Here is a 24437-nt window from a genome sequence, read left to right as displayed (position 1 = left end):
AATGTGATCTGTCAAGAATGGTGTTCAAGACTGCATTGAAGTCTCCACCCAGCACTCAGTGAAGGTGGGCCTAAATCCCTAATGAGTTTAAAAGTCACTTTAAGAAGGCTGACTGTTCTGAGCTGGGGCATATACACCATCCAGCACCTTTGCATATGTCTTTGGGGTCGATGATGGTGGCTTTCACATAGAATGATCCCTTCCCAGAACCAGATTAATGTGCATCTAGCAAATGTTGAGTAGTTAGTGGAGTGAATTTGAACCTGCCATCTTTTTTGAAGTCTGGACCCTTCAGATGTAGTGATGTGTGTCTCCTATAGGAATGCTATTTTTGTCCCCCTATTTTTAAGATAGGAGTGGATCTTATAGCCCCAGCTAGCTGTGTGCATTCCTCAAATATTCCAGGATATGAATGTGTTTGAATTGAAATTCGAAACAACCATCAGTTTTGAAAAGAGAAGCTTACTAGGGGTACCTGTCATGAGTGTACGTGTTGCCTAGGGCCTCCAGGGAGTAGACGTTAGGTCGGAGGGAGTGAGAGATTGTGGACAGTAGTAAACAAAACCAGGCAGATAGCAAACGGCCAGCCACCCCAACTTGTACATGAACTGTCCTAACTTATTCTTGGAGGAGGGGGGATTGCCAGTATTGAGGACAACCAAATGTGCTGGAAGCCTATCCAAAAATATACTTGGGATGTACAGCTTATATCAGGAGCATGAATTTGCGTCCGCCATGTTGGCCTCACAGGCCACTTCCCCTGCCTGTCCTATACCCATCTTTACATCTCATACTAGTTCTAAATCCTTTCATTGGCCCTCTGTGCATTGTTAATGTAGTGCCCATTTATAGGATCTAAACTGTGCTAGCCCTTCATGTATCAAAGAGTTACGAGGGCATATACTAAGGAAGTATCCATGTATGCCCTTTCAAGGGAGGCTTGCGGCTATAGCTCCATAAAATTCTGATCTTGAATTTTTACTAGAAACCATCTGAGCGAAGACTAACTCACCATCTGCAAGGTTTGTGTGCAAGACCACAGGGACAGCTTCTCTAATGAAGGAGTGGCTTTTCATCAGGAATCGAATCTGCAGAAAAGAAGAAATGTCTCATAAACTGTTCATCTCAGAGCTATGATAGACCAATTACTTTCTGAGTTGTTACTTCTCTCCCTTTTTCACATTCCTTTTCTATTAAGTGTTTTTTACCTTTATTGAAAAGTTCATTGATGGGAAAACAGAAAGTTACTATAGTAGTAGATTGTGCATTCCGTTTTAGAATATTTCATTTTGAGATTTTTTTTATCAAACTGATTTGTGTGCCACTTATGGCAGATATCTGCCTGACATGTGGTATGAAATGTGTAAGTGGCCAAGTCCCAATTGGCAACTTGGGTTCAAACTTGCACAGCGTTGTTGGTTAATACAACATATGTAATCTGTTCTCACCTCAATTGGTTATGTTCAAGACTGTATTTATTTCCATACATCCTTCTTTTTACTTTCTTCAAGTGCAATGCAGTTCCACATTAAACGTACATTACAATATTAAACATTTCCAGTCTGTGTATATTGGCACTCTAATTCCTTACTTTTCCTTACCTACTCACAGGCACTCCCAGCACCCTATTTCTACTCACTTTGGAGCAACTCCACTATAAATAGTGTATTATACAAATTCATTTACTAATGAAATTTAATATAAAAAATGTGAATTTATTTAATTCAAAACATTTGTTATTAACATTTGTCTTGGGTACAATTGACTGTTTTACTTGAAGCAATTCCGTTGGGACCAATTGGGTTTTTGTATCATTACTTACCCAGGTCCTACAGCTTACTGAGGTTCCCCAAAGAAAATCTACAGATTAGTCTAGGGCGTAAAACACTCAAGACACCAGTAGTACTACGAAAGTGACAGTCACAATCAATCCATGAATACCTGTAAGAGGATAAATTCTTGTCTTGTTACAGACAATGGGTTTATATAACATCGGATCACTGGGTGTTGTACCTCATACAATTTAGCCACACACTGTAATTTATTCTGAAACCACCACCTACACCACCAACCACCGGGCTCCATCAACATCTGAATCTGTTGCAATCTGGGAATTGCACTATGTTACAAAGAGAAACAATAGAACAATTCCCCAAATCCCTGCGAAATTTAGGGGGTTATTCTCACTTTTCTTTATAAAGAAGAAATTGTGAAAATGAAGGCCAGTTCTAAATCTGCGGAATCTACACACGTTTCTCAAGAAACAAATATTTTGTATGGTGGCTTTGCAAGAAATGCTCCAACTACTACAACAAGGGGATTACAAGACATCTCTGGTCCTAAAGAATGCATATTTCTATATGCCAATATACCCCAATCATCGCAAATACTCGAAATTCGCAGTTGCTGGTCACCACTATCAGTTCAAAGTCCTACCGTTCGAACCCAAGACGACCCCAAGGATATTCACAGAGTGAATAGCTCCAGTAGCAGCACATCTTAGAAAGCAAGGCCATCACATTTTCCCATATCTAGATAATTGATTAATCAAAGGAAATTCCCCCAAAGCCACAAAAGCATCTACCAGAGACTGCTTGCAGCTCTTTAACAGATTTGGCCTTACTTAAGGAGAAATCATCCTTAATCCCTCACAGAAGGATTACGTTTTGCCATTCTGCACAAAGCGTTTTCATCTAAAGAGGGAGTGGAATGCCTAACTATTTTGACCAGGAAATTATAAAAAGAAAAATTAGTCACAGTCCGTCTCTTCATGTTCTTTTTTAGGGATGATGTCCACCTGCATCCCTTTGATCCTACAGAGCTGCCTGCACATGAAACCTTTCAAGAGGAAACTCATCAAACAGTGGCTACAGTTAGAGGGATCGTTCAACAAACTCTTAAAGGTGACAAGCCAAATGAGAAAAGCCATACCATGGTGGACACAACAATACTACGTGGGATTGTCTTTTATCCAAAAGGAAGCTCAATTTGTTATTGCAACAGACATGTTCCTAGAGGGTTGGAGTGCACACTTTCAGGAACCAGCAGTGCATGATGGGAGAAAAAGCTCCCTAGTTAATGCGGTGCTTTTATTTTTTTAATTAGAGTCATTCATTCACAGAGGATTTGTGAATTAAAGTTGTAGCTATCTCTAAAATGTAACCTCTTCATACCCAAAGAAAGCACCCTTTTAAAAGCTAATTTCTTGAAAACTACGGAACCGATTTAAATCAAACAAAGCAAAGGCACTTCTTCAAATACAGTTCTATCTTCTTGCCAAATGTGTATTTTCAGCATTTCATCATTGTTTTCCCTGCATCGTGGAGCAATACATCTTATCAGAATTAAATTAGGAAATGCAACTACAATCCCGTCCTTTTTTCCTTAGCCTCCACTATACGGACCTCCACAAAATTTCCCATGGAGAACCCAAAGTGGATGTACTTTTTTCAGAAAAATATGTGTAGCCTCTTAGAACAGCATCCAAGTTTACAAGAAAACAAAACATATCTTTCCCATTAAAACTTTGACCTAACCATAACAGCACAACACTGGTGCTATGAGCGTCAGTTATTTTAATATGTGCCTCTATAGCCGGATATTTTGTCTATATAGCTGTATCTACATCTATATGTCTGTATCGTCGTCCTTCAAATTTTATTTTGGCTCAAGCACATAAAATCACATAAATAGCAATTATAAAACATTAATAATCAGAGTGCAATAAATGTAAGGTCGTGTGAACAGAGAATAAGGGTTCAGAATAAAATACAACATTAAAAATGCACTTTTGATATGTGTACGCACATTAATAGAATAACACCAGATATTTAGCCATTTAAGGTGCTAGGTTTAGCCCTTATCATCCACATAGCCAACAGGAGAGAGCAACATCCAATGGTTTACTACAGTTGGTTTTTAATATCCTTGGGACGGATTTATATATTCTAATCCCCAAATTCCAGCAGATTGATGAAAAATGATTGATGCCTACTGGTTAAGTAGGCTGGGCAGAACAACATTACATGTTCTACAGATCTCCTTAGAGGCCCCGAAGCCTGGACACAACTGTTTATCCACCAATGAGGATTTATTCCATTTGGTAGTTAACAAACGGAGGAGCAGGGTCCGATAAGGAGGTAGTAGGAACAAGCGCCTCGCTTGGGGTGGTTCGATCTCATCCATGAAATCTCTAGTGACTGAGCCTTTAATTAAGAAAAGGGTATCGGTCAGAGAGCCGTGTCAGACTTTTGAGTGTTAAGGACTTTCGGTGCTGCCAATATACTAATTTAATATTGCTCTTAGAAATTGACCTAGCCCCTCTGGGGCACGCCACAATGATGGTATCCTGATCTCCCCCAAGGTGGCTTTAATATGCTTCATCCAAGGTATTTTACTTGAACCCACCAGCCTGAGTATTTCTAATCCATCTGAGTAAGGGCGGAGCTCTGGAGTGGGCTAAATCCTCCTCCAGAAGAGAATGGAACAGAGACCAACTTTGTCTGAAAGGGGTTTCAACCTTAAATCAAGCCTTAGTGGCAACGAAGGCTTACTTATAGGAACACCTACTAATGTTCACAGAAATTGTTTTTCTGCCAATTCTAGCGAAGAGACGTCTAGATGGCTCCACAATTCTGCGTCATCCCCAGGGTTTGATGGTAATAGACCTGTAGTGCTGGCTGTGCCGGTCGGAACACAGAGTTATGGGCCAGCTTTCTAATACTTCCTGCTACTTGCTCTAGTCTTAATCTGCGCTGCATAATGTGTACCTGCCACTCTCCCTGCTCTGTTAATGTAATGCCCAGATAGGTGACTGTTTGCACTCTCTCCAGTGGCTTTCCTGCCAAAGTCGGATTTGCCCTGGATTTGCAACCTAAGTTTATTACCATTAGTTTGGTTTTGGCCACATTTATTTCAAGGCCCGTATTATGCAAAAATGTTCAAAGTGGCCCAATAATGTTTGGAGGCCCATGGGTGATTTGGAAATGAGGAGGGTATCATTGGCAAACATGAGGGCAGAATCCTCATGTCTGCCGGTTTAGGGGCATCATTATCACCCTTATCTAGGTGCTTTATAAGGCCGTTGATGTAGAGTGAGAATAACATGGGGGCAAGAACGCACACCTGCCTAACTCATCTATTGACAGGAAATGGGTCTGTGAGCTCACCCGCCTTCCCACATCAAACTTGGTCATAGTTATTGTTGTGCAGCCTCACTATAATATCTTGTAGCGCTCCTGCAGCAACCACCATAAAGTTGACTAAATCAAAGGCGTAGCGGAGGTCCAGGAATAGGATGTGCAGGCGACTTCCCCCCAGGGTGACACTTTTCCAGATTAACATCATGAGTCGGAACACCTGGTAGACCGCACTCGTGGCTTTCCTAACTCCTGCCTGCAACTGGGACAGGATGTTATTATCCGCCATCCAATCCTGTAGTCTGCTGAGTAAAATGCTGGAAAGTAGCTTTTGAGAGCTATTAAGCAGGCTAATAGATCCGTAGTTGATGGGGAGTTCACAGGGCCCTTTTAATGAATGGGGACAATTTCTGCCCCGTCCCACATTGGGGGCGGAGGTGCCCCATGGAGAAAAGCTGTGAACATTGGTGAAAAGTAGGCTCCCAAAATGTCCGCCTCATCCCAGAAAGAGTCATCCAGAATTGTATCCAATCCTGATGCTTTATTGGGAACAATGCACTTAATGGCTGCGCAAATTTCCGCTACAGATATTTCAAAGAGGCTATGGTCATTCCCAATTAAGAAGATTGTGGCAGACATCCCCCCCCCAATCCCATCATCTACCTCCCCTAGACTTCTAAATGTCTGTCTTACAAGCCCTATGCTCAATGATTTAACTGGGTAGATAAGAGTTTCACTCGGCTGTACATACAATTCAAAGACGTATGCTACCCAGTTGCTCGCTACAATATTAGTCACTATAGTACAGTGCCCTTCCCTGAAACCAAGGGACATTAAATTTCAAAAGGCACGATGATCTTTTTGCTTGGCAGCGGATAAGAGGCTCTCCCACCTTCCCCGTTCCGTTATTTTCTAGCTCCATTGATAGCCTGTTTATGGGCCCCCAGTGCTGCGTGAATTAGGGCCCTGTCTTGGGTGTTTATGGCTAAAACTAGATTATATTTTGCCACTCTGCACTGTTTGTTGTACCAGTACAGAAGTCGCTCTCTTTCTACTGCTGGCCTGGCCTCAATATGAAACAAACTTTTTTGTTTTTCAAACGCCCCTTGGTGATTTTCAGTGATTCTCCGCAATGATCAGCCGTCTCCCCCGTTTGAGTTAGCAACACCACTCCCTCCATCCCATCAGTCACCGCTCTATAGATCTGGCCCAGGGTCTTCTGTGAGTTCTCCACACTACTCCGTTTGACCCTGCACTTGTTACTGGAAACTCTCAGGCTTCTGTGTAGTTGCTCTCTAAAGATATCCACTGGGCCTTTAACATTTAATCTTAACTTAAGAGACTGGGCACTGTGGTCGCCGTCCTGCCGGGGTAAAACCATCATATGCTCTAAATAGGGCCATAGTTTGAGATCCAGCAAGAAATAAATGATTAAACTAGTTGATGTGATACGAGTGAAGGTATGCGACCCTGCCCTGTCAGAATTGGATCTGCCGTTACAGGCTTGCAGCCCCTGGTTTAAGACCAATACGTTGATCTTTATTACAGTGGCTGTCCATTTCCTAATTGGCTCAAACTCCAGTACTGGAATAGACCACTGTTCATCCTCATTTGTCAAAGGGCACGGCGACTTTATGCTCAGGGGCTCAAATTAACAAAGCCACCACCTACAATTTTCCTGGCACTAGTGGGCAATGAGGCTAAATGAGCATTTAAGTGCTCCAGAACAATGGGTTTGTTGTTATTAGCTGCAGACCTACAATAGATATTATAGAAATAAAGAGTTTCGCCAAGGGGAGTTGAGAGACAAACACCCAATAAGTTTGGGGAGTACACCCTATCCTCTCTTAACACCCATTCCACTGTAGTCCTCACCCAGGCTGTAAGGCCCCCTGAGTGTCTTCCCTTCCCCGAAGGCGATATAGCTGCCTTTGTAAAACTGACAAAACCTGTGGGGTAAAGGGGTTGCAGGTACCAGGTCTCTTGGAAGAGGCCAAAATCAAACTGAGCAATAAACTCACACCACTCAGGGTGATCAGGTTTACACCACTCAGGGTGATCAGGTTTTGTTGCCAAGCTTGCCACATTCCAAGAAATAAGATTAGTCTGGGTTTCTGTGGTTACAATTATAGCAACCCCCTCCATGCTACTCTTTTGCTTGTTCTTGATCTGTTGGAGTGCCACCTCTATACTTGATGAATTGTTTGATTCAGGGATGGTGTTGTTGGCTCCCCTGGGATGTTGGCCGCATGTTCTAGAAATGCTGCCAACCGTAGCAGTAGACAGACTCATGTTTTGGCCCAAGTGCTGTTCTCTCAAGACAGGGTATACATGTCGGCAGCCTCCCTCTCCAGTTTCTGTATAATGTTTCTTGGTATTCGTTATAGGTCTGTATCTATATGTGTATCTATCTCTGTCTGCCACATGTGTGTGTGTGTGTGTGCGCGCGTGTGTGTCCATCCATCCACTGAAAGTCCAGCAGCACAATTCTACCGCCTACGGCGTCATTACATGGTATTTGGATGCTGAACTCGCAAACTACAAATGACATTAACATAACGTAATGAAACCTGTACTCCGGTTTAGTGATAATTTAACTTATTGGTAATGCATGTCAGCACGCAGTGCTTTCTTCAACCCCCAAATGAAACTTATTATGCGCTGAAATGCATTACCAATAAATTAATGTATTACTATTCCGGACAGCTGGCTTCTCTGCCATGAGTGCAAGTTATTCACTGGGCTTCTATGCCTTGTGTGAATCCTCTTGAGTTACTAATGATAGTAACAGAAGGAATACATTGTCTCTACCATAAAGGAAGTACCCATACATATATATTTTGACAATTTATCTCGAAATTTCTAAAGTAGACTGAATTTACCTTTCATCACACATGCATTAAGCAATATTAAGCAATTGCTTCTGCATAAAAAGATTCATATAATAACTATCTTTATAATTGCAGAGATGCAATATCATGATCAAGTCCAAAATTTCAGCACATGTGACCTCCATATCAAACCGTTTAAAGGCCTTAAATCAACACAAAGTTGGACAAGTAATTCCCCCCTAATGCTTGGTGTTAGTAATCCTTTAATTACATTTGTCAGTATGGGGCAAATAATTAAGTTTGTTCTATTGTACTTAATATAATCGAAGAAGGAAGGATCTTTCCAAAAGCTTGAATTTGATAAGTGAATTTGTAAACAAAAATTGCTTTTCACTTTGGAAGATCCTAATTTGATATTAATAGTCTTTCTTCACCAGTAGACTATGGCATGGCAGGCTTCTTCTGTGTATATCAATGATCTGAACTTTTTTTTTAATATCTAGCATTGATATACTAAGTAGAAGTAATTTGTTTTAGAACCAAAACGTGTTACATTGTCACACCATAGAACTGTATATAAAATAAAGGTGAAATAATTTAAAGCTACAAAAATTATCACTGGGTGCAGACTGACACAATCTCTCAGAAGACAAGGGATATATTTGTATCTATATGTATCTATAAATAGCTGTCATGCTCCTTTAAGGGGTCTCAATTGACAATCACAGCCAGAGAATTATGCCACCCATACATATGATCATGGAGCACATTAAATATACAGTTTTGTCCATGAATGTCAAATTTTCCTCCTACAATTAAACATATTTAACAGCCTATTGAAGGCTATATTAGCCAATTTTCATTTATTGTTTCTTTAAAAAAAAAAAAAATCATTTAGAAATGTCTCTAAAGAAAAGATAGTGCCAAAAACATGCACAAACCTTAAAAAAAAGTGAAAGAAATGATGGCAATATACTAGATAGGCTGCTATATAAAGGGGCTGTGACTCAGACGCTGCTCCTTTGAGGCAGCATATTCTACCAGTATTCCATCATGCACTGTCAGTGACGCTTGCTCCAGTTCCTTATTCCGAAGCCTGACAAAAGGATCCTGGAGCACTGGTAAGAAGAAGTCGCAGACTGCTCCTCACAATCAATATCTCTCTGATTCCCATCATACAGAGAGGTGTCTCAACTGTGAGAAGATGTCAAGGATGACCCTCAAGGACACCTAGAAGATTCGCCTACATAGTCTACAAGAGGACAAGCGCAAGTGACAAGAATCGATGTAAGGAGTGTCTGAGAAGCATGAAGATGGTGACCCACTATCATAGCTTGCGTCTCCATGGACTCCTCCAGAGGAAGATCTGGAGAGAAGTTAAAGCATGTAAAAATGTCACAGTTCCTGGTAAATGTTGAAGACAGGAGCAGTTGCAACATAGTGGCACTTGAGGCGCTTGACGGCAAAGTCTTGGAAGGACTAGACATTGCAGACACCAACACTATCAACATTGAAGGAGGTCTCGACTTGAGCCATTCAACACCACCTACGACATCAAACAGGCTCGAATTGTTTGCAGAGTGAGTGAGAAAAAATGAGAAGGATTCCTATGACTTCAAATTTGGAGTTTTGTTTTTCCATGCATAATCTTCTTTTGATGTATCACCATCGACTATTTCATCATTTCTATTTCCTCCTAGATCCTTTCCCAGACACACTTCACCACAAGGCTCCATGCCTTCTGTATCAGTGCCAACCAAGCCAGTGCCAACTTCGCCACAATTACTAGTGGAGCTCCTAGCAGAACTTCCTTCACTCTCTTCTCTGGCTATAGCAGTAAGTGTTATTGTGCCTAGAAAAAGGTCACACTGTCCATCCTGCATCACATACATCATTCCAGCCATTCAAGGCATTCAAAGCAGAGGTCATGCTCCTGGCATCATTACTTTTAATGAAATCTTCATGAGAAGATATGCCAGAGCCTATGATTTCAACATCAACTTCTGTACTTTTCAGACACTTTGTCACAGTTCTATAGCAAGGACTTTGCTTTCTGGGCTTTTGGAACCTGCAATAGAACTCTTACTGACACCAACTTTGCCTCCTGCAAGACTTAAAATGCAAGGTCCCAGGCCTGGCTTCTCTTTCCTTAAAGGCAGCACCTTAACTAAATTCTGTGTTGTTTCTGCAGGAATAAAGTACCATTACCCGGAGCCAGCATCAATAGTTCGTATAGTAAAAGAAAGCAATTGCCTGGACTCTATAGGGAGAAAAATTGATGAAACAAATACTGCTCCTATGAGAGCTGTCAGTGCAACAGCTTTACTTGTCTTCACTTGGCAGACATAACAGGTCCCTCTGACACACATTTCAACAGTCGAGTCTGAATTTCCATTGAGATGCATTTTAAGGTTTTTCTTAATATATTGGCACCCTTCTGTAAAACTGCACAGAACCTTTCAATGAAAAGGTTAATCTGATATGGCAAGTTTCATGCTGACGTATCAGGCAGGGCCCAAAGACAAGGGGGAGGGACCAAAACAGTAACGTTACCCAGTTTAATTCCCATAGGAGTATCTGCAAAAATAGCTGAAAGGAATTACACCAACTTTGGCAAGAAAATAGAACTACTCAGTAAAGTGCTTTTGCTTGATTTGGTGTAAATCCATTTAGTTGTTTTTGAGAAATTCGTTTTCTAAAATTGTTTTTGTATGCCTCAAATTAAGGGAGCTGTCAATCAAGATAAGAGTATCTAGACCATTAGCTCTTGAATGGTCCTCAAACCAAGGTTCATGAATCAGCCTCAGACCAAAATTAAAAAAAATCTTCAAATCTAATTGGAGAAGTTTTTTTCATGTTGTCTATTTCGGGTCTACAACCAATATCTGAGTTTGTGGACCCCCAGCTCCCTGATTGGCTGGTTTCAACTTGAAGAAGAATGTTGCACCTGTCATTAAAGGATATGGTAACTCAGCACCCCCTTCCTGAACTATTAAAAGGAAGGAGCCATAAGGGGGCACAGAGAGTATCCATTCACCCCCCAGGCTCAGGTGCGGGCCCTAAACAGAATTCTATGTTTTTTAAGAGTAAATAAAATGCAAATGTTGCCTTTGGGTTAAAGAAAGCTGAGGCTGGGTTTGTGGTTTCTCACACAGTGCCCAAGGCCTGTGAACCCAGGTTAAAGGTATGCAAACCCATGGTAAAGGATCTTGAAACTTGTTGGCTGCCTGCAACGGCTTGAGCAATGAGCCTGCGCCCAACCCCCACTGTGCATTGTCGAATGCCATGCTGTGCGCAGGGAACTGAACTGCTACACGTGGTATGTGATAAAATTAAAAATCTGATAAAAAATAAAGGTTGAAGTGAAGTTATTGTTTGCTTAGTTTATAAAAACAGCATACGTGTGATAAGGCTTAGATATTAACTTAAAACCAGTTAAAGTGCAGTTATGGTTAAGAATTAAAGCTGAAAAAACCCACTCATATTTGCATGATATTTTTAGAGCCTGAAATAAAAATTCATACAGTAGCCTTAGCAACCTTTAACTTGCACACTAAATGTCATGCTTATAACCTTATGTTATCTACATCTTGAAGCACAGCATAATTAAATTGCCATAAATACTCCAACCAATAAATAATACTACATTCATAGTTGTTCTTTTATAGTTTTAAGGAAGATTTAATATGTTATGTCCGTAAGATTAATTATAAAATGTTCAATCACATCTGCTATGTGAAGTGTGTGGTCATGAGAACTTCTTTTGGTGCGCGTGTTATGGTTGCAACTTCCCCAGTAAAATGACCTGACAGTGAACTTTAAGGGTCAACTAGCATTAGAGTGACAAAGTAAAATTGAGCTGCAATCTTTCTCGCTATTACTTGTTTTGAGAGTGGACTCTCTCATTGCGAGTGGTGAAAATCCACATACACCTGTAATATAAAATAATATAATATAATATAATATAATATAATATAATATAATATAATATAATATAATATAATATAATATAATATAATATAATATAATATAATATAATATAATATAATATAATATAATATATATATATATACTGAAAAAAACTAAGATTACAGGGATGTTATAGTTAGGCTCAGATTTTACCTGTACAATACCAGAGAAAATCAGCATTGCAGTTGACTAGGCTAACTATAACTTACGTCCCTGCAATGCTCTGCTTATGACCTCACATATTACATCACTCATGACATGGTCAGTGACATCACTCATGACATCTGAAATGACATCCCTCATGACATCGCAAATGACATTATCCAGTGATTCTGAGTGTTTTCTAAAACTAATTGAGACTTAAACATATATACTAAGGTAAGTGGCTATGGGAGTGCTTTTTTGGGTGAGTGAGTTGGTATGTTAGCGGTGTTTTGAAGAGTAAGTGGGTATGTGAGAGACTGTATATATGAGCGTGTGAGTTTTTGTATGGGTGAGTGACTGGATGTGTCGGTGGGTATGAATGGTGAAAGAGAGGGTGCATGAGTAGCTGAATGGGTGAGTGTGGAGGTACATAAGTGTTTGGGTCAGTAACAGGGTATGTGAGCGACTGTATGGGTGCATGAATGGGTGTGGGAGTGGCTCTATGGGTGAGTGACCGGGTGTATTTATTGGTGTATGGGTGAGTAAATTGGTATGTGACAGAATGTATGGGTAAGTGAGTGTGAGAGAGGTTATATATCAGAGTATATTGTTGTTTCAGTTATTGTATAGGTGTGTGAGTACATGTGTTAGCATATCTATGAGTAATTGAATGGATGTGTGAGTAACTGTATGGGTAAGTAAGTGGATGTGTGACTGTATTGGTGAGTGAGTAGGTATGTGAGTAACTGCATGGGTAATTGATTCACTGTGAGAATGGCTGTATGGGTGTGTAAGTGTCTGTATAACTGGAAAATGTGAGTAACTGTATTGGTCTTTGAGTAAGTATACAACTGTATATGTCAGTTAGTTGTTGTATTAGTGGCTGTATGGGTGCGTAGGTGTGTTAGTGGCTCTGTGGACCAATGAGTAGGTGTGTCACTGTTTGTATGGCTTTCTAAATGGGAATGTTTGTGGTTGTGTAGGAGCGGGTATGTGAGATGTTATGTAGGGGTGTAGCTGGGTGTGTTATTGATTCTGGGATGATGCCATTAGTGATGTAATCAGTAATGCGGTAGATGTCATCAGTGATGTCATTTCAGATGTTATTTCAGATGTCATGAGTGATTTCACTGACCATGTCATGAATGATGTAATATGTGAGGTCATAAGCAGTGTATTGCAGGGGCGTAAGTTATGGTTAGCTCAGCTAACTATAGCGTTGAATTTCCCTGGATTTGTAGGAGTAAAATCTGAGCCTAACTATAAGGTCCTTGTACCCTTGTTTTTTCAGTGAATTTCTAAACTTTTTAAATTCTATTTCCTAACTATAACGTCCCTGTAACCATTGTTTTTTTCAGTGAATTTCTGTAGTTTTTAGAATTTTATTTCCTTATTATAACGTCCCTGTAATTCAGAGTTTAAACAAGTACATTAGTGGTGCATGGATGACTGAATGAGTGTATGAGTGGTGCATGGATAATTTAATGAGTGCATGAGTGGAGAATGGATGTTTGAATGAGTAAATGAGTGGTGCATGGATGATTGAATGAGTGCATGAGTGGTACATGCATATTACAATGAGTACATTAGTGCTGCCTGGATGTTTGCATGACTGTATGATTGGAGCATAAATATTTGCATGAGTGTATGAGTGGTGTATGCATGATTGAATGAGTGGTGCATGGATGTTACAATGAATGCATAAGTGGTGCATAGATGATAGAATGAGTTCATGACTGGTGCATGAATATAAGAATGAGTGCATGAGTTAGTGGGGGCTTCAGTGTCTGAGTGATATGTCTGAGTGGGGGCATGGGTCTCTGAGAATGTATGTCAGTCTCTGTGGGATTCTGTGACTGGGTGTGTAACTCTCTAAGTGGGTTCGTATATGGGTGTGTGACTCTGTGACTGGGTGTGCGAATGGGTACATACGTCTCAAGGGGTCTGTAATTGGGTATCCAAGTCTTTGAGTGGGTTTCTCAGTGAGTGCATCTTTGTCTGAGTGAGTCTGTTAGTGGGTCCATCATCAATGTCTCACTGGATGTGTGAGCAGGTGCATACGTCTATCAGTGGGTCTGTGAGTAGGTGTGCCAGTCTCTGAATGGGTCTGTACATGGGTGTCTGAGTCTCTGAGTGGCTCTGTACGTAGATGTGTGAATCTCTGAGTGGGTCTACGAATGGGTGCATGAGTGTCTGAGTCGGTGTGTAAGTGGTGGAGTGTTACTGTGAGTGGGAGTACAAGTCTCTGACTGGGTATGCATTACTACACGGGTACTCATAGTACGGCCCGTGGGCCGCCAGCAGCCCGGCAAGCCTTCCATTGCGGCCCGCGGACCTTGCAGACATCGTACCTGTGTGTTTTTAATTTTTTTATTTTAAAGAGTGTCAGCAAACACCATCGGTTGCTGTTCTATGGGGGCCGGGCGATTCCAGCGATAGTCAGAGTGGAGATGCAGGGGCGCTAAGAAGAGGTCAAATACAACAAAGCCTCATTAACAAGTAAATGGTCTTTTAAAGACCTGTGAAGTACTCTGGTGACTGGCTCCAAAGGGAGGCTTTGATCTGACAGCTCGGGGTGAGAGTCAGAATTAAAGCCAGCGACAGATGTGACCCCAGGCCCAGTGGTGGGACACAAACCCTGTGAAGCAGCAAATTCAGAGAGAAAACGAGCTGGCTTTTACATTACACAGGGAGAGGGGGTAGTGGGGGGGCTGTCTCTGGGCTGGTTACGGAGACGTAGTACGTGTGCACTGCCCGAGACACAGAGACAAATAGAAACAGAAACAGAAAGAGACAGGGACAGACTGACAGATAGAGACAGAGCCAGATAGAGACAGAGACAGATAGAGACATATAGAGACAGAGACAGATAGAGACAGAGCCAGAGACACCAAGAAGCATAGGCAGACAGAGCTAGATAGAGGCAGAGACAGGGACAGACTGACAGAGGCAGAACAAATAGAGGCAGAAACAGATAGAGGCAGGGGGCAGACAGAGCTGGATAGAGGCAGAGACAGGGACAGACTGACAGAGACAGATAGAGGCAGGGGCAGACAGAGCTAGATAGAGGCAGAGACAGGGACAGACTGACAGAGGCAGAGACAGACAGAGGTAGAGAGCGATAGGAAAAGAGAGAGAGACAGAGGCAGAGGCAGATAGAGGCAGAGACAGACAGAGATAGAGAGCGACAGAGAGAGAGGCAGAGACAGACAGAGGTAGAGAGCGATAGCAACAGAGAGAGACAGAGGCAGAGACAGAGGCAGAGACAGATAGACGTAGAGACAGACAGAGGTAGAGAGCGATAGCGACAGAGAGAGAGAGAGACCGAGAGAGACAGAGAGAGAGAGAGAGAGACAGAGATAGAGACAGATAGAGGCAGAGACAGATAGAGGCAGATACAGACAGAGACAGATAGAGGCAGAAACAGACAGAGATACAGACAGACAGAGATAGAGACAGAGACAGACAGGGAGACGGAGAGGGAGACAGACGGAGGGAGACAGAGACAGGGACAGACGGAGACAGGGACAGACAGAGACAGGGACAGATAGAGTCAGGGACAGACAGAGACAGATAGAGGCAGAGACAGGGACCGGGACAGAGACAGACAGAGATAGAGAGGCAGAGAGACAGAAAGAGGGAGACGGAGAGGGAGAGAGAGGGAGGGAGTCAGGGGGAGACAGAGGGAGGGAGGGAGAGGGAGACAGAGGGAGGGAGTCAGGGGGAGACAGAGGGAGTAAGACAGACAGAGGGAGACAGAGGGAGGGAGACAGAGGGAGGGACACAGAGGGAGGGAGGGAGACAGAGGGAAGGAGGGAGACGACAGAGGGAGGGATACAGAGAGAGGGAGACAGAGGGTGACAGAGGGAGGGAGGCAGGGAGAGACAGAGGGAGATAGACAGACAGAGGGAGACAGAGGGAGGGAGGCAGAGGGAGGCAGAGGGAGACAGAGGGAGGGAGTCAGGGGGAGACAGAGGGAGGGAGACAGAGAGAGAGGGAGACAGAAAGAGAGGGAGATGGAGGCAGACAGAGAGAGAGGGAGGGAGACAGAGGGAGACAGAGGGAGCAAGTCAGGGGGAGACAGAGGGAGGGAGACAGAGGAAGGGAGTCAGGGGGAGACAGAGGGAGACAGACAGAGGGAGACAGACAGAGGGCAGGAGTCGGGGAGACAGAGGGGGGGAGACAGAGGGAGGGAGACAGAGGGAGGGAGACAGAGGGAGGGAGACAGAGGGAGGGAGACAGAGGGAGGGAGACAGAGGGAGGGAGGGAGACAGAAGGAGAGAGAGGGAGGGAGACAGAGGGTGACAGAGGGAGGGAGAGGATGGGAGACAGAGAGAGAGGGAGACAGAGGGAGAAAGAGAGAGGGAGGGAGGGAGGCAGAGGGAGGGAGACAGAAGGAGGGAGTCAAGGGGAGGGAGAGGGAGGGAGAGGGAGACAGACAGAGACAGACAGAGGGAGTCAGAGGGAGGGAATCAGGCGGTGACAGAGGGAGGGAGACAGAGAGAGGGAGACAGACAGAGGGAGACAGAGGGAGGGAGGGAGGGAGGGAGAGGGAGACAGATTGAAGGAGACATAGGGAGACAGACAGAGGGAGACAGACAGAGAGAGAGGGAGGGAGACAGAGGGAGAGAGAGGGAGACAGAGAGAGAGGGAGACAGAGAGATAGAGAGACAGAGGGAGAGAGAGACAGAGGGAGAGAGAGGGAGAGAGGAAGACAGAGACAGAGATGTGTGTATGCCGGGTCTGGTGGCTCAGTGGACGAAGGTGTCCGCTGCAGGGGCCTGTGTTCAACCTCATGGTCACAGTTTTTTTTGCTCTAGCCCTGCCTCCCTCCCCCACTGACCCCGCCCCCACCAGTGCGGCCCTCGTCCACAAACCACACTGTAAATTTGGCCCCGATAGAAAGTTTGTGAGTACCCATGCATTAGTAGGTGCATGAGTGTGTGTGAGTGGGTGTGTCAGTATGTAAATAACACTGATGGTGGACGTGTGAACTTATAGTTTTTTAATTGTCACCATATTTGCAACAATGTGATGGTGGTTTCGGCACCTTCGCAAATATCACTTGTAATTAAAAAAATATTTTTGAACACATAACTTGCATTATTAACACATCCATTTCTCAAACATGGGGTCACAGTACCTCCACCCTGACCTCTTATATCCCCTTTCACACACATTTGCAGCCCAGAGAACCGTTCCCAAGCCATAAAATGGCAGCCACAACTTTCTATTCACCTTACAGCTGTCCAATCACAGCATTCCTTTATGCTCATGTTGTGGCGATTAAGTGTGATGTCACCATGACATATTCCCAGCCAGAGATATCACTAACTTTTTCTTCCTAATTACCGTTCTCTACAGGAGTGCGGGCAGGGAAGGCATATCTGCTCTCACTCAGCGGGAGATTGAAAAATACTCCCACTGGGTGTGTCACATTCCTATTTCCTGGCTCATACTCCCGCCGGCAGGAAAACACAGATTGCTGCAGCCAAGCAGTAGCATGCAGAAAGAGCTGCACCCGCCGGGTGGGAGCAATGCCTGCTCCTGCAGTATGCGGGAAACTGGATGGGGTCGTAGGGGCCTTAGGTCTACCCTTTCAGCCCCCAACTTGCTGCTTGGTTGATGCCATGGGGGTACCGGAGCACCCACCAACAAATTACACAGGCCACAATAGGCTCGGGAAGTATGCCCCCCTCGAATTTAGGTTAAGTGCAACCCGGGGGGATGGGGTCCTCCAGGACTTAGTAAGGCCCAGGCGAGGGGTCCATGCGACCCCCATGTCCATTTTTATGACATGTGGCCCCAGGAGATGGTGTCCTAGGGGCTTATTAAGGCTAAGGAAAGGAGGGATGTATCAGAGCCACAATAGGCTCTGGGAGGGGGGGGCAATAAGCCGCCCTCCACTTCATGAGGCCTCAGAAGATGTGGTCCCCAGGGCCTATTAAGACTAGTGGAGACAGGCCACGTGGCCTCCTCCCCTTTTTATTGGAATTTAGGCCCAGGGGATGGGGTCCCAAGGGCCTACGAAGACTCGGAGAAGGGGCCATGCCCCCCTCCTCTTAACATATATGGTTTGGTCCCAGGGGATGGAATCCCTGGGACCACTATTTGCTCGGGAAAGGGCAGTGTGTCCTCCCCTCCTTAACATATTTGGTATGGCCCCGCGGATGGGATCCCCTGAGCCATTTTTGTCTCAAGGAGGGGGGCCATGAGCTCCCTTCCCCTTAAAGAGCCCGGGAGAGAGGATTTCCGGGCCCTCTTCTGGCTCATGGAGGGGGACCATGTGCCACTCTCACCTTTACAAATATAATTTGTCCCTAGTGCATGGGGTCGGTGGGGCTCAAAGTGGCCAGAGTACCCTCGTCCTCTTTAAAAAAAAATGCCAGTGAGGATGGGGTGCCCGTGGCCTTGCACCCAAGCCTAGGCCCACAGAGCCAAATGTGTGTGTGCAGCATTGGGTTGGAAGCATGCGGCCAAAGCCTGTGAGAGGCCAGGGTGACTTTACGTATGGTCTTTGAAAAAAACAAAGATTAAATGGACGTTATAGTTTGCTGAAAGGTTTTAAGATTGCGTTTTAAACAAACAAAACCACTGAAATTCAGCAGTTATATTTATCTCAAGGAACTGTAACTTGTGCCCTAAAGTAAGAATAACTCGCTCCCTTGCCATGCACTGCTGATAACCCCTGCTATTACATCACTCTTGACATGATCTACGACATCACTGATAACATCAATACAACATCTTCATTGATGAAAGCACTGTGCACAGCAGGGGCATGAGTTGTAGAGAGGAGTGGAGTGCCATGTGCTAACGTGTCATACAGTGTAGTACAGTGGTGTAGAGTGGATGGCCATAGAGTGGGTGGAGTACAGTGTCATAGAGTGGTATAGAGTGTAGAAGGGTCTTGTAGAGTGGAGTTGCTTAGAGTACAGTAGGCATAGAGGGAAGTGTCGAACAGTGGCATAGAGTGGGGTAAAGTTTCATATAGTGCGTTGGAGTGGAGTTGAGTGGAGTTGATTTGAGTGGTGTAGGATAGAGTGGAATACAGTGTAATACCGTGGAGTGTTACCTTGTAGGGTAGAGCAGTGTGGAATGGAGTAGAGTGGCCTGATGTATCATACAGTGGAGTAAACTGTCAAAGAGTGGAGTGTTGTGTCAGACAGTGGAGTGGACTGGCATGTCGTAGAGTGTTGTAAAGTGTTATACAGTGGAATACAGTGGAGTGGCATAGAGTGAAGTACAGTGTTGTAGAAAGGAGTGGCATACAGTACAGGGTCATAGAGTATGGTAGAGGATAGTGGTATAGAGTATTATAGAGTTGAGTGACGTGGAGTTAAGTTGCATACAGTGGAGTAGGATGAGTGGAGGAAATTGGTTGAGTGGTGTGTTTTATAGTTGAGTACCGTATAGTGGCATAGACTGGCGTACAGGGTAGTAGAATGTTGTAGAGTGGACTTCTGTAGAATAGAGTGAAGTGTAGTGTCATACCGTGGGGTAAAGTGCCGTACAGTGGAGTTGAGTGGAGTGTCATAAAGTGGAGTGGCGTGTCGTACATTACAGTTCTGTGGAGGATAGTACAGTGTAGTGGCATAACATAGACTGGCGTAAAGTGGCATAGATTGGAGTGGTGTATCGTACAGTGGAGTGGCATGGTGTGCTGTAGAATGTGGGAAACTGTCACATAGTGGAGTAGTATAGATGGGGTACAGCGTAGTAGAGTAGAATGTGGTTGAGTGTGGTACAGTGGAGTGGGATAAAGTATTGAAGAGTTGAGTGGCATACACTGCTGTTGACTGGAGTGGCATAGAGTAGTGGCATAGAGTTGAGCAGAGTGAAGTAAATGGTGGTGGAGTGGCTAGAGAGAGTTGCGTTGAAGAGTAGAGTAGAGTCTGGTAGATTGGCATAGAGTGGACTACAGTGTTGTACATTGATATAAACTGGAGTACAGTGTTGTACAATGAAGTAGCGTAGAAGGAGGCTCGTAGAGCAGAGTAGACTTGAGTGGCATAGACTGGAGTGGTGTAGAGTGCACTGTGGCATCGCATCGTAGAGTATTGTGGCATGGAGTGTCATGGCTTAGAGGGTTGTGGCGTACAGTGGAGTGGTGTAGAGTGGAGTGGCACAGATTGGAGTGGCGTACAGTGGAATAGCGCAGAGTGAAGTGCCATAGTGTGCGGTTGCAAAAACTGGATAAGTGTATAGTGGAGTGGCTTTCAGTGCAGCGGCGCAGAGTGGAGTGGCATACAGTGAAATAGAGTAGAGTGGAGTGGAGTGGCATCCAATAGAATAGCATAGAGTGAAGTGTCGTAGAGTGGAGTTGCATACACTGGAGTGGCATAGAGTAGAGTCCCATATAGTGGAATTGCATATAATGTAATAGAGCAGAGTAGAGTGGGGTAGAGTGGAGTAAAATATAATGGAATAGCATAGAGTGGAGTGGCATATGGTAGAGTAGAGTACAGCGGAATAACATAGAGTGGAGTAGTGTACAGTGGAGTGGCGTATACTGGAGTGGCCCACACCGGAGTGTCGAATGGTGGAGTGTGGTAGAGTGGAGTAGCGTAGAGTGTAATTGCATATTGTGTAATAGCGTAGAGTGGAGTGGCATAGATTGGAATGGCATACAGTGGAGTTGGGTAGAGTGGAATAGCACAGAGTTGAGTGGAGTACAGTTGAATAATGCAAAGTAGATAGGTGTAGAGTGGAGTAGTGTGCAATGGAGCGGTGCAGAGTGCAGTGCCAAACAGTGGCGTTACATACAGTGGAATGGTGTAGAGTGAAGTGGTATAGAGTTGAGTGGTATAGAGTGGAGTGACATACAGTGGAGTGGGATAGACTGGAGTAGAGTACAGCGTAGAGGCCTACGTGGAGTAGTGTATAGTGGAGTGGCATAAAGTTGAATAGCGTAGAGTGGAGTGCTGTTGAGTGGAGATGCATACAGTTGAATAGCATAGAGTGGATTGGCATAGGGTGGAGTAGTGTACAGTGGAGTGGCGTAGAGTGGAGTGGCATACTGTGGAATAGCGTAGAGTGGAGTGGTATAGAGTGGAGTAGAATACAGTGAAGTGGCATACAGTGGAATAGCGTAGAGTGGAGTGGCATACAGTGGAATATTGTAGAGTGGAGTGGCATAGAATCAAATAGCATTGAGTGGAGGGGAGTACAGTGGAGTGGGGTGGTGTAGAGTGGAGTGGAATACATGGAGTGGTGTAGAGTGGAGTGACATAAAGTGTAGTGGTGTAGTGTGGAGTCGCTTACAATGAAATAACGTACTGTGGAGTGGAGTGGCGTACAGTGGAGTGACGTAAAGTGGAGTGGCATACTGTTGAATAGTGTAGAGTGGAGTGGAGTATAGTGAAGTGACTTATAGTGGTATGGCCTAGTCTGGAATAGCATAGAGTGGACTGGCATGCAGTGGGATAGCATAGAGTGAAGTGGTATAGAATAGAGTAGTGTAGAGTGGAATAGCGTACAGTGGAGTGGCATACACTAGAGTGGCGCTCAGTGGATTGGGGGAAATCGAATAGCGTACAGTGAAGTGGTGTAGAGTGGGGTGGCATAGAGTGGAGATGCGTACAGTGGAGTGGCATTCAGTGGAAAAGCTTAGAGTTGAGTGGCATACAGTGGACCAGCGTAGAGTGGAGTGGCGTAAAGTGGGTGGTATTGAGTGGAATAGCGTAGAGTGGAGTATTGTACAGTCAAGTAAGTGGCAGTGGAGTGGGGTATAGTGGAGTGGCCTAGACTAGAATGGTATACACTGGAGTGGTGCAGATTGCAATAGCATACAGTGAAGTTGCATAGTGTGAAATAGCATAGAGTGGATTGACATAGAGTGGAGTAGTGTACAGTGGAGCAGTGTAGAGTGGAGTAGCGTGCAGTGGAGTGGTATACAATTGAATTGCATACAATAGGGTGGCATGTAGTGGCTTACAGTGGAGTGGGGTAGAGTGGAATAGCATATAGTGGAGTGGTGTAGCGTGTAGTTGCTTACAGTGGAACAGCATAGAGTGGGTTGGCCTGGCATAGAGTGATGTGGCGTACAATGGAACAGCATAGAGTGGAGTGGCATACAGGGGAGTGGCGTAGACTGGAGTGGTGTACAGTTGAGTGGGGTAGAGTGGAGTGCCATAGAGTGGACTGGCATACAGTGGAACAGGGTAAAGTGCAGTGGTGTAAGTGGAGTGGCATGAAGTGGCGTGTTGTAGAGTGGAGTGATTTGCCATAGAGTGGAGTGTTGTGCCATACAGTGAAGTGGAGTGGTGTGTCGTACAGTGTTTGTTAAATCTGACTTAAGTATTGCATTGCCCTTGTGACACCATGCGTGACACAAGGGTAATACAATACCAAGGTGAATCTCTCCCTTCATGATATATTTTACCCTGGTATATGGCAGTAAATTTGTGGTATACTGCGTACTGTGGTACATGCCGATGACAAGGCAGTATATAATTGACCAATGGATACCTTTACAAAACCAAAAGGCAGGCATATTTTTTTTTACTACACTTTAGCTGTGTTCCCGGCTAGGGCCTTGAATATAGGTAAGTAGTCTGTTTTTATTGTTGTTCCCTACCTATTACTACTTTATTAATGTGTTAATTGGTAGGGAAATGTATTTCCATTTTACTATATGTTTTTTAAATGTTTACGGAATACCATGCAAGTACCTGGAAAATTCCATGTTTTAGAAGAAATTTACCTTTTTTTAAATTATTTTTAAGTTGCGCGGTAATTTCTCTGTATTTCCATGGTACACCATGCACTTTTTTTTATAAATAAGTATATATGTAAAAAAAATTAAATACACAGTAGTACACTATGTGTAAAATATATATGTGCTACAGTGTTTTTAAATTGGTTTACATATATATTTATTTTTATTTTTAAGTACCGTTGTACTTCCTAGGTAGTACTGCATTACTCTGTGAATGTATTTGAAAATATAGAAACAATATACATTTTTCCCTACCTATAAAAACTTTCATTAAGTCGTAATAGGTAGGGGAAAAGTATAAAACCTAATTCTATGGAATCTGCAAATAGTCCTTTTGGCTACTGGCTTTTCCTTAACCACAAGCGCTCACATTTCACAATCACAGCACACGTCACTGGTCACTACTTACTCACATGTACATACATATGGCCCCACCAACAAGACTATATAGTGCCACAAGATCATAAATCATATACAAAAATATATTTAATAAAAGCAGGCATACTTTGTAAACAGTACCAATGTCAATCTATTGAGATTACATAAAAACAATGACTAATATAAAAATTGATACACCACAATAAAAAAATTCCACCTTAAAAGTAAAAGGGAACCGAGAAAGAGAGAGCGAAAACACACAACACAATACACTCTGTCATAATTTCATCAGCTAATTTGTGTAAATAATCAATACAGTCACATGATTAATATCTCTCATCTACTGCAACAGTATCTTCTTTAAATTTAGCTCTATATATGCGTTGACACGTTTTGGCGGCATTTAACCATTTCCAACCGCCTTCTTCAAGACAGTCTTTTGTACTCTCTCTAGTCAATATGAAATGATCATTGGCACTTCATAATAGTGTATGCATTTTTAACACTCCTCTTCTTCCAACTTAATTTGTAGGGAATCTCAACGCTGAAATCAAAACATCCTCTGTGAGACCCAATTGAGGCGACTAATCCTTTTCACAAATGTTTGCACTTGATATTGGGGGCAACACTCTCTCACCTTAATGGGTGGTTTGAGCACTGTATCTTGCAACCGTACTACGATGTATTAGCTCCTGACTGTCATACGGACGTGGTCTCTTTTTCACCTACTGGCCTCCCGCTGTCTAGTTCACGGGCAGCCTGGCTTGATTGTGGTATGTCAGGCATCTTCAGTATGGTACCATAGTAGGACGGTTGCGAGATACGGCGCGCAAACCACCCAATGTTGATAAAGTTAGGAGCTTGTTAATCCTGTAAGATCTAAACAATGATTTCAATTCCATTACTAAAATGGAACAGCAACTACCCCCAGGGTCTTTCCACAGATTTGCTAAGCCCAATCCAGAAAACATTTCTCTGAGATATGTCATCCAGTGTAGATCTGCAGTAGCAGGATACCTAAGGATTTCCTCAAGACCTTCACAGTAATATATCAATTCAGGAGTAACCCATATTCTGCTCCAAACAATTAAGGGTCTGACCGCCACCCGCTTCGAGATTGATCCAAAACCGGCATCAAAACTTAGGGTAATCAGGGGGGTACTGACCGGCATACACAGCACCTGTCTCAAAAGCCGATTTTCCACCATATCTAACAGTTTGATAGTTTTTGTGCTCCTAGAGCTCCGCAACATAAAA

The 24437-nt window shown here is 43.6% G+C and overlaps 1 protein-coding gene across 2 annotated transcripts in view; it reads right to left on the bottom strand.

The window, feature by feature from the left end:
* The window catches only part of SOAT2 (sterol O-acyltransferase 2), a 467803-nt gene that overhangs the window by 190641 nt on the left and 252725 nt on the right, over positions 1-24437 (bottom strand). For both annotated transcript variants that reach the window (XM_085654643.1, XM_085654644.1), the window contains one exon: positions 1013-1088. In XM_085654643.1, the coding sequence (XP_085510769.1) occupies positions 1013-1088 (76 nt within the window). The remainder of the gene's footprint in view (positions 1-1012; positions 1089-24437) is intronic.

Source organism: Triturus cristatus, chromosome 4_1 (assembly GCF_964204655.1).
Source record: "Triturus cristatus chromosome 4_1, aTriCri1.1, whole genome shotgun sequence".
NCBI lineage: Eukaryota > Metazoa > Chordata > Amphibia > Caudata > Salamandridae > Triturus > Triturus cristatus.
The sequence above is the reverse complement of the archived record's forward strand: the minus strand, read 5'-3'. Positions and strand labels throughout refer to the sequence as shown.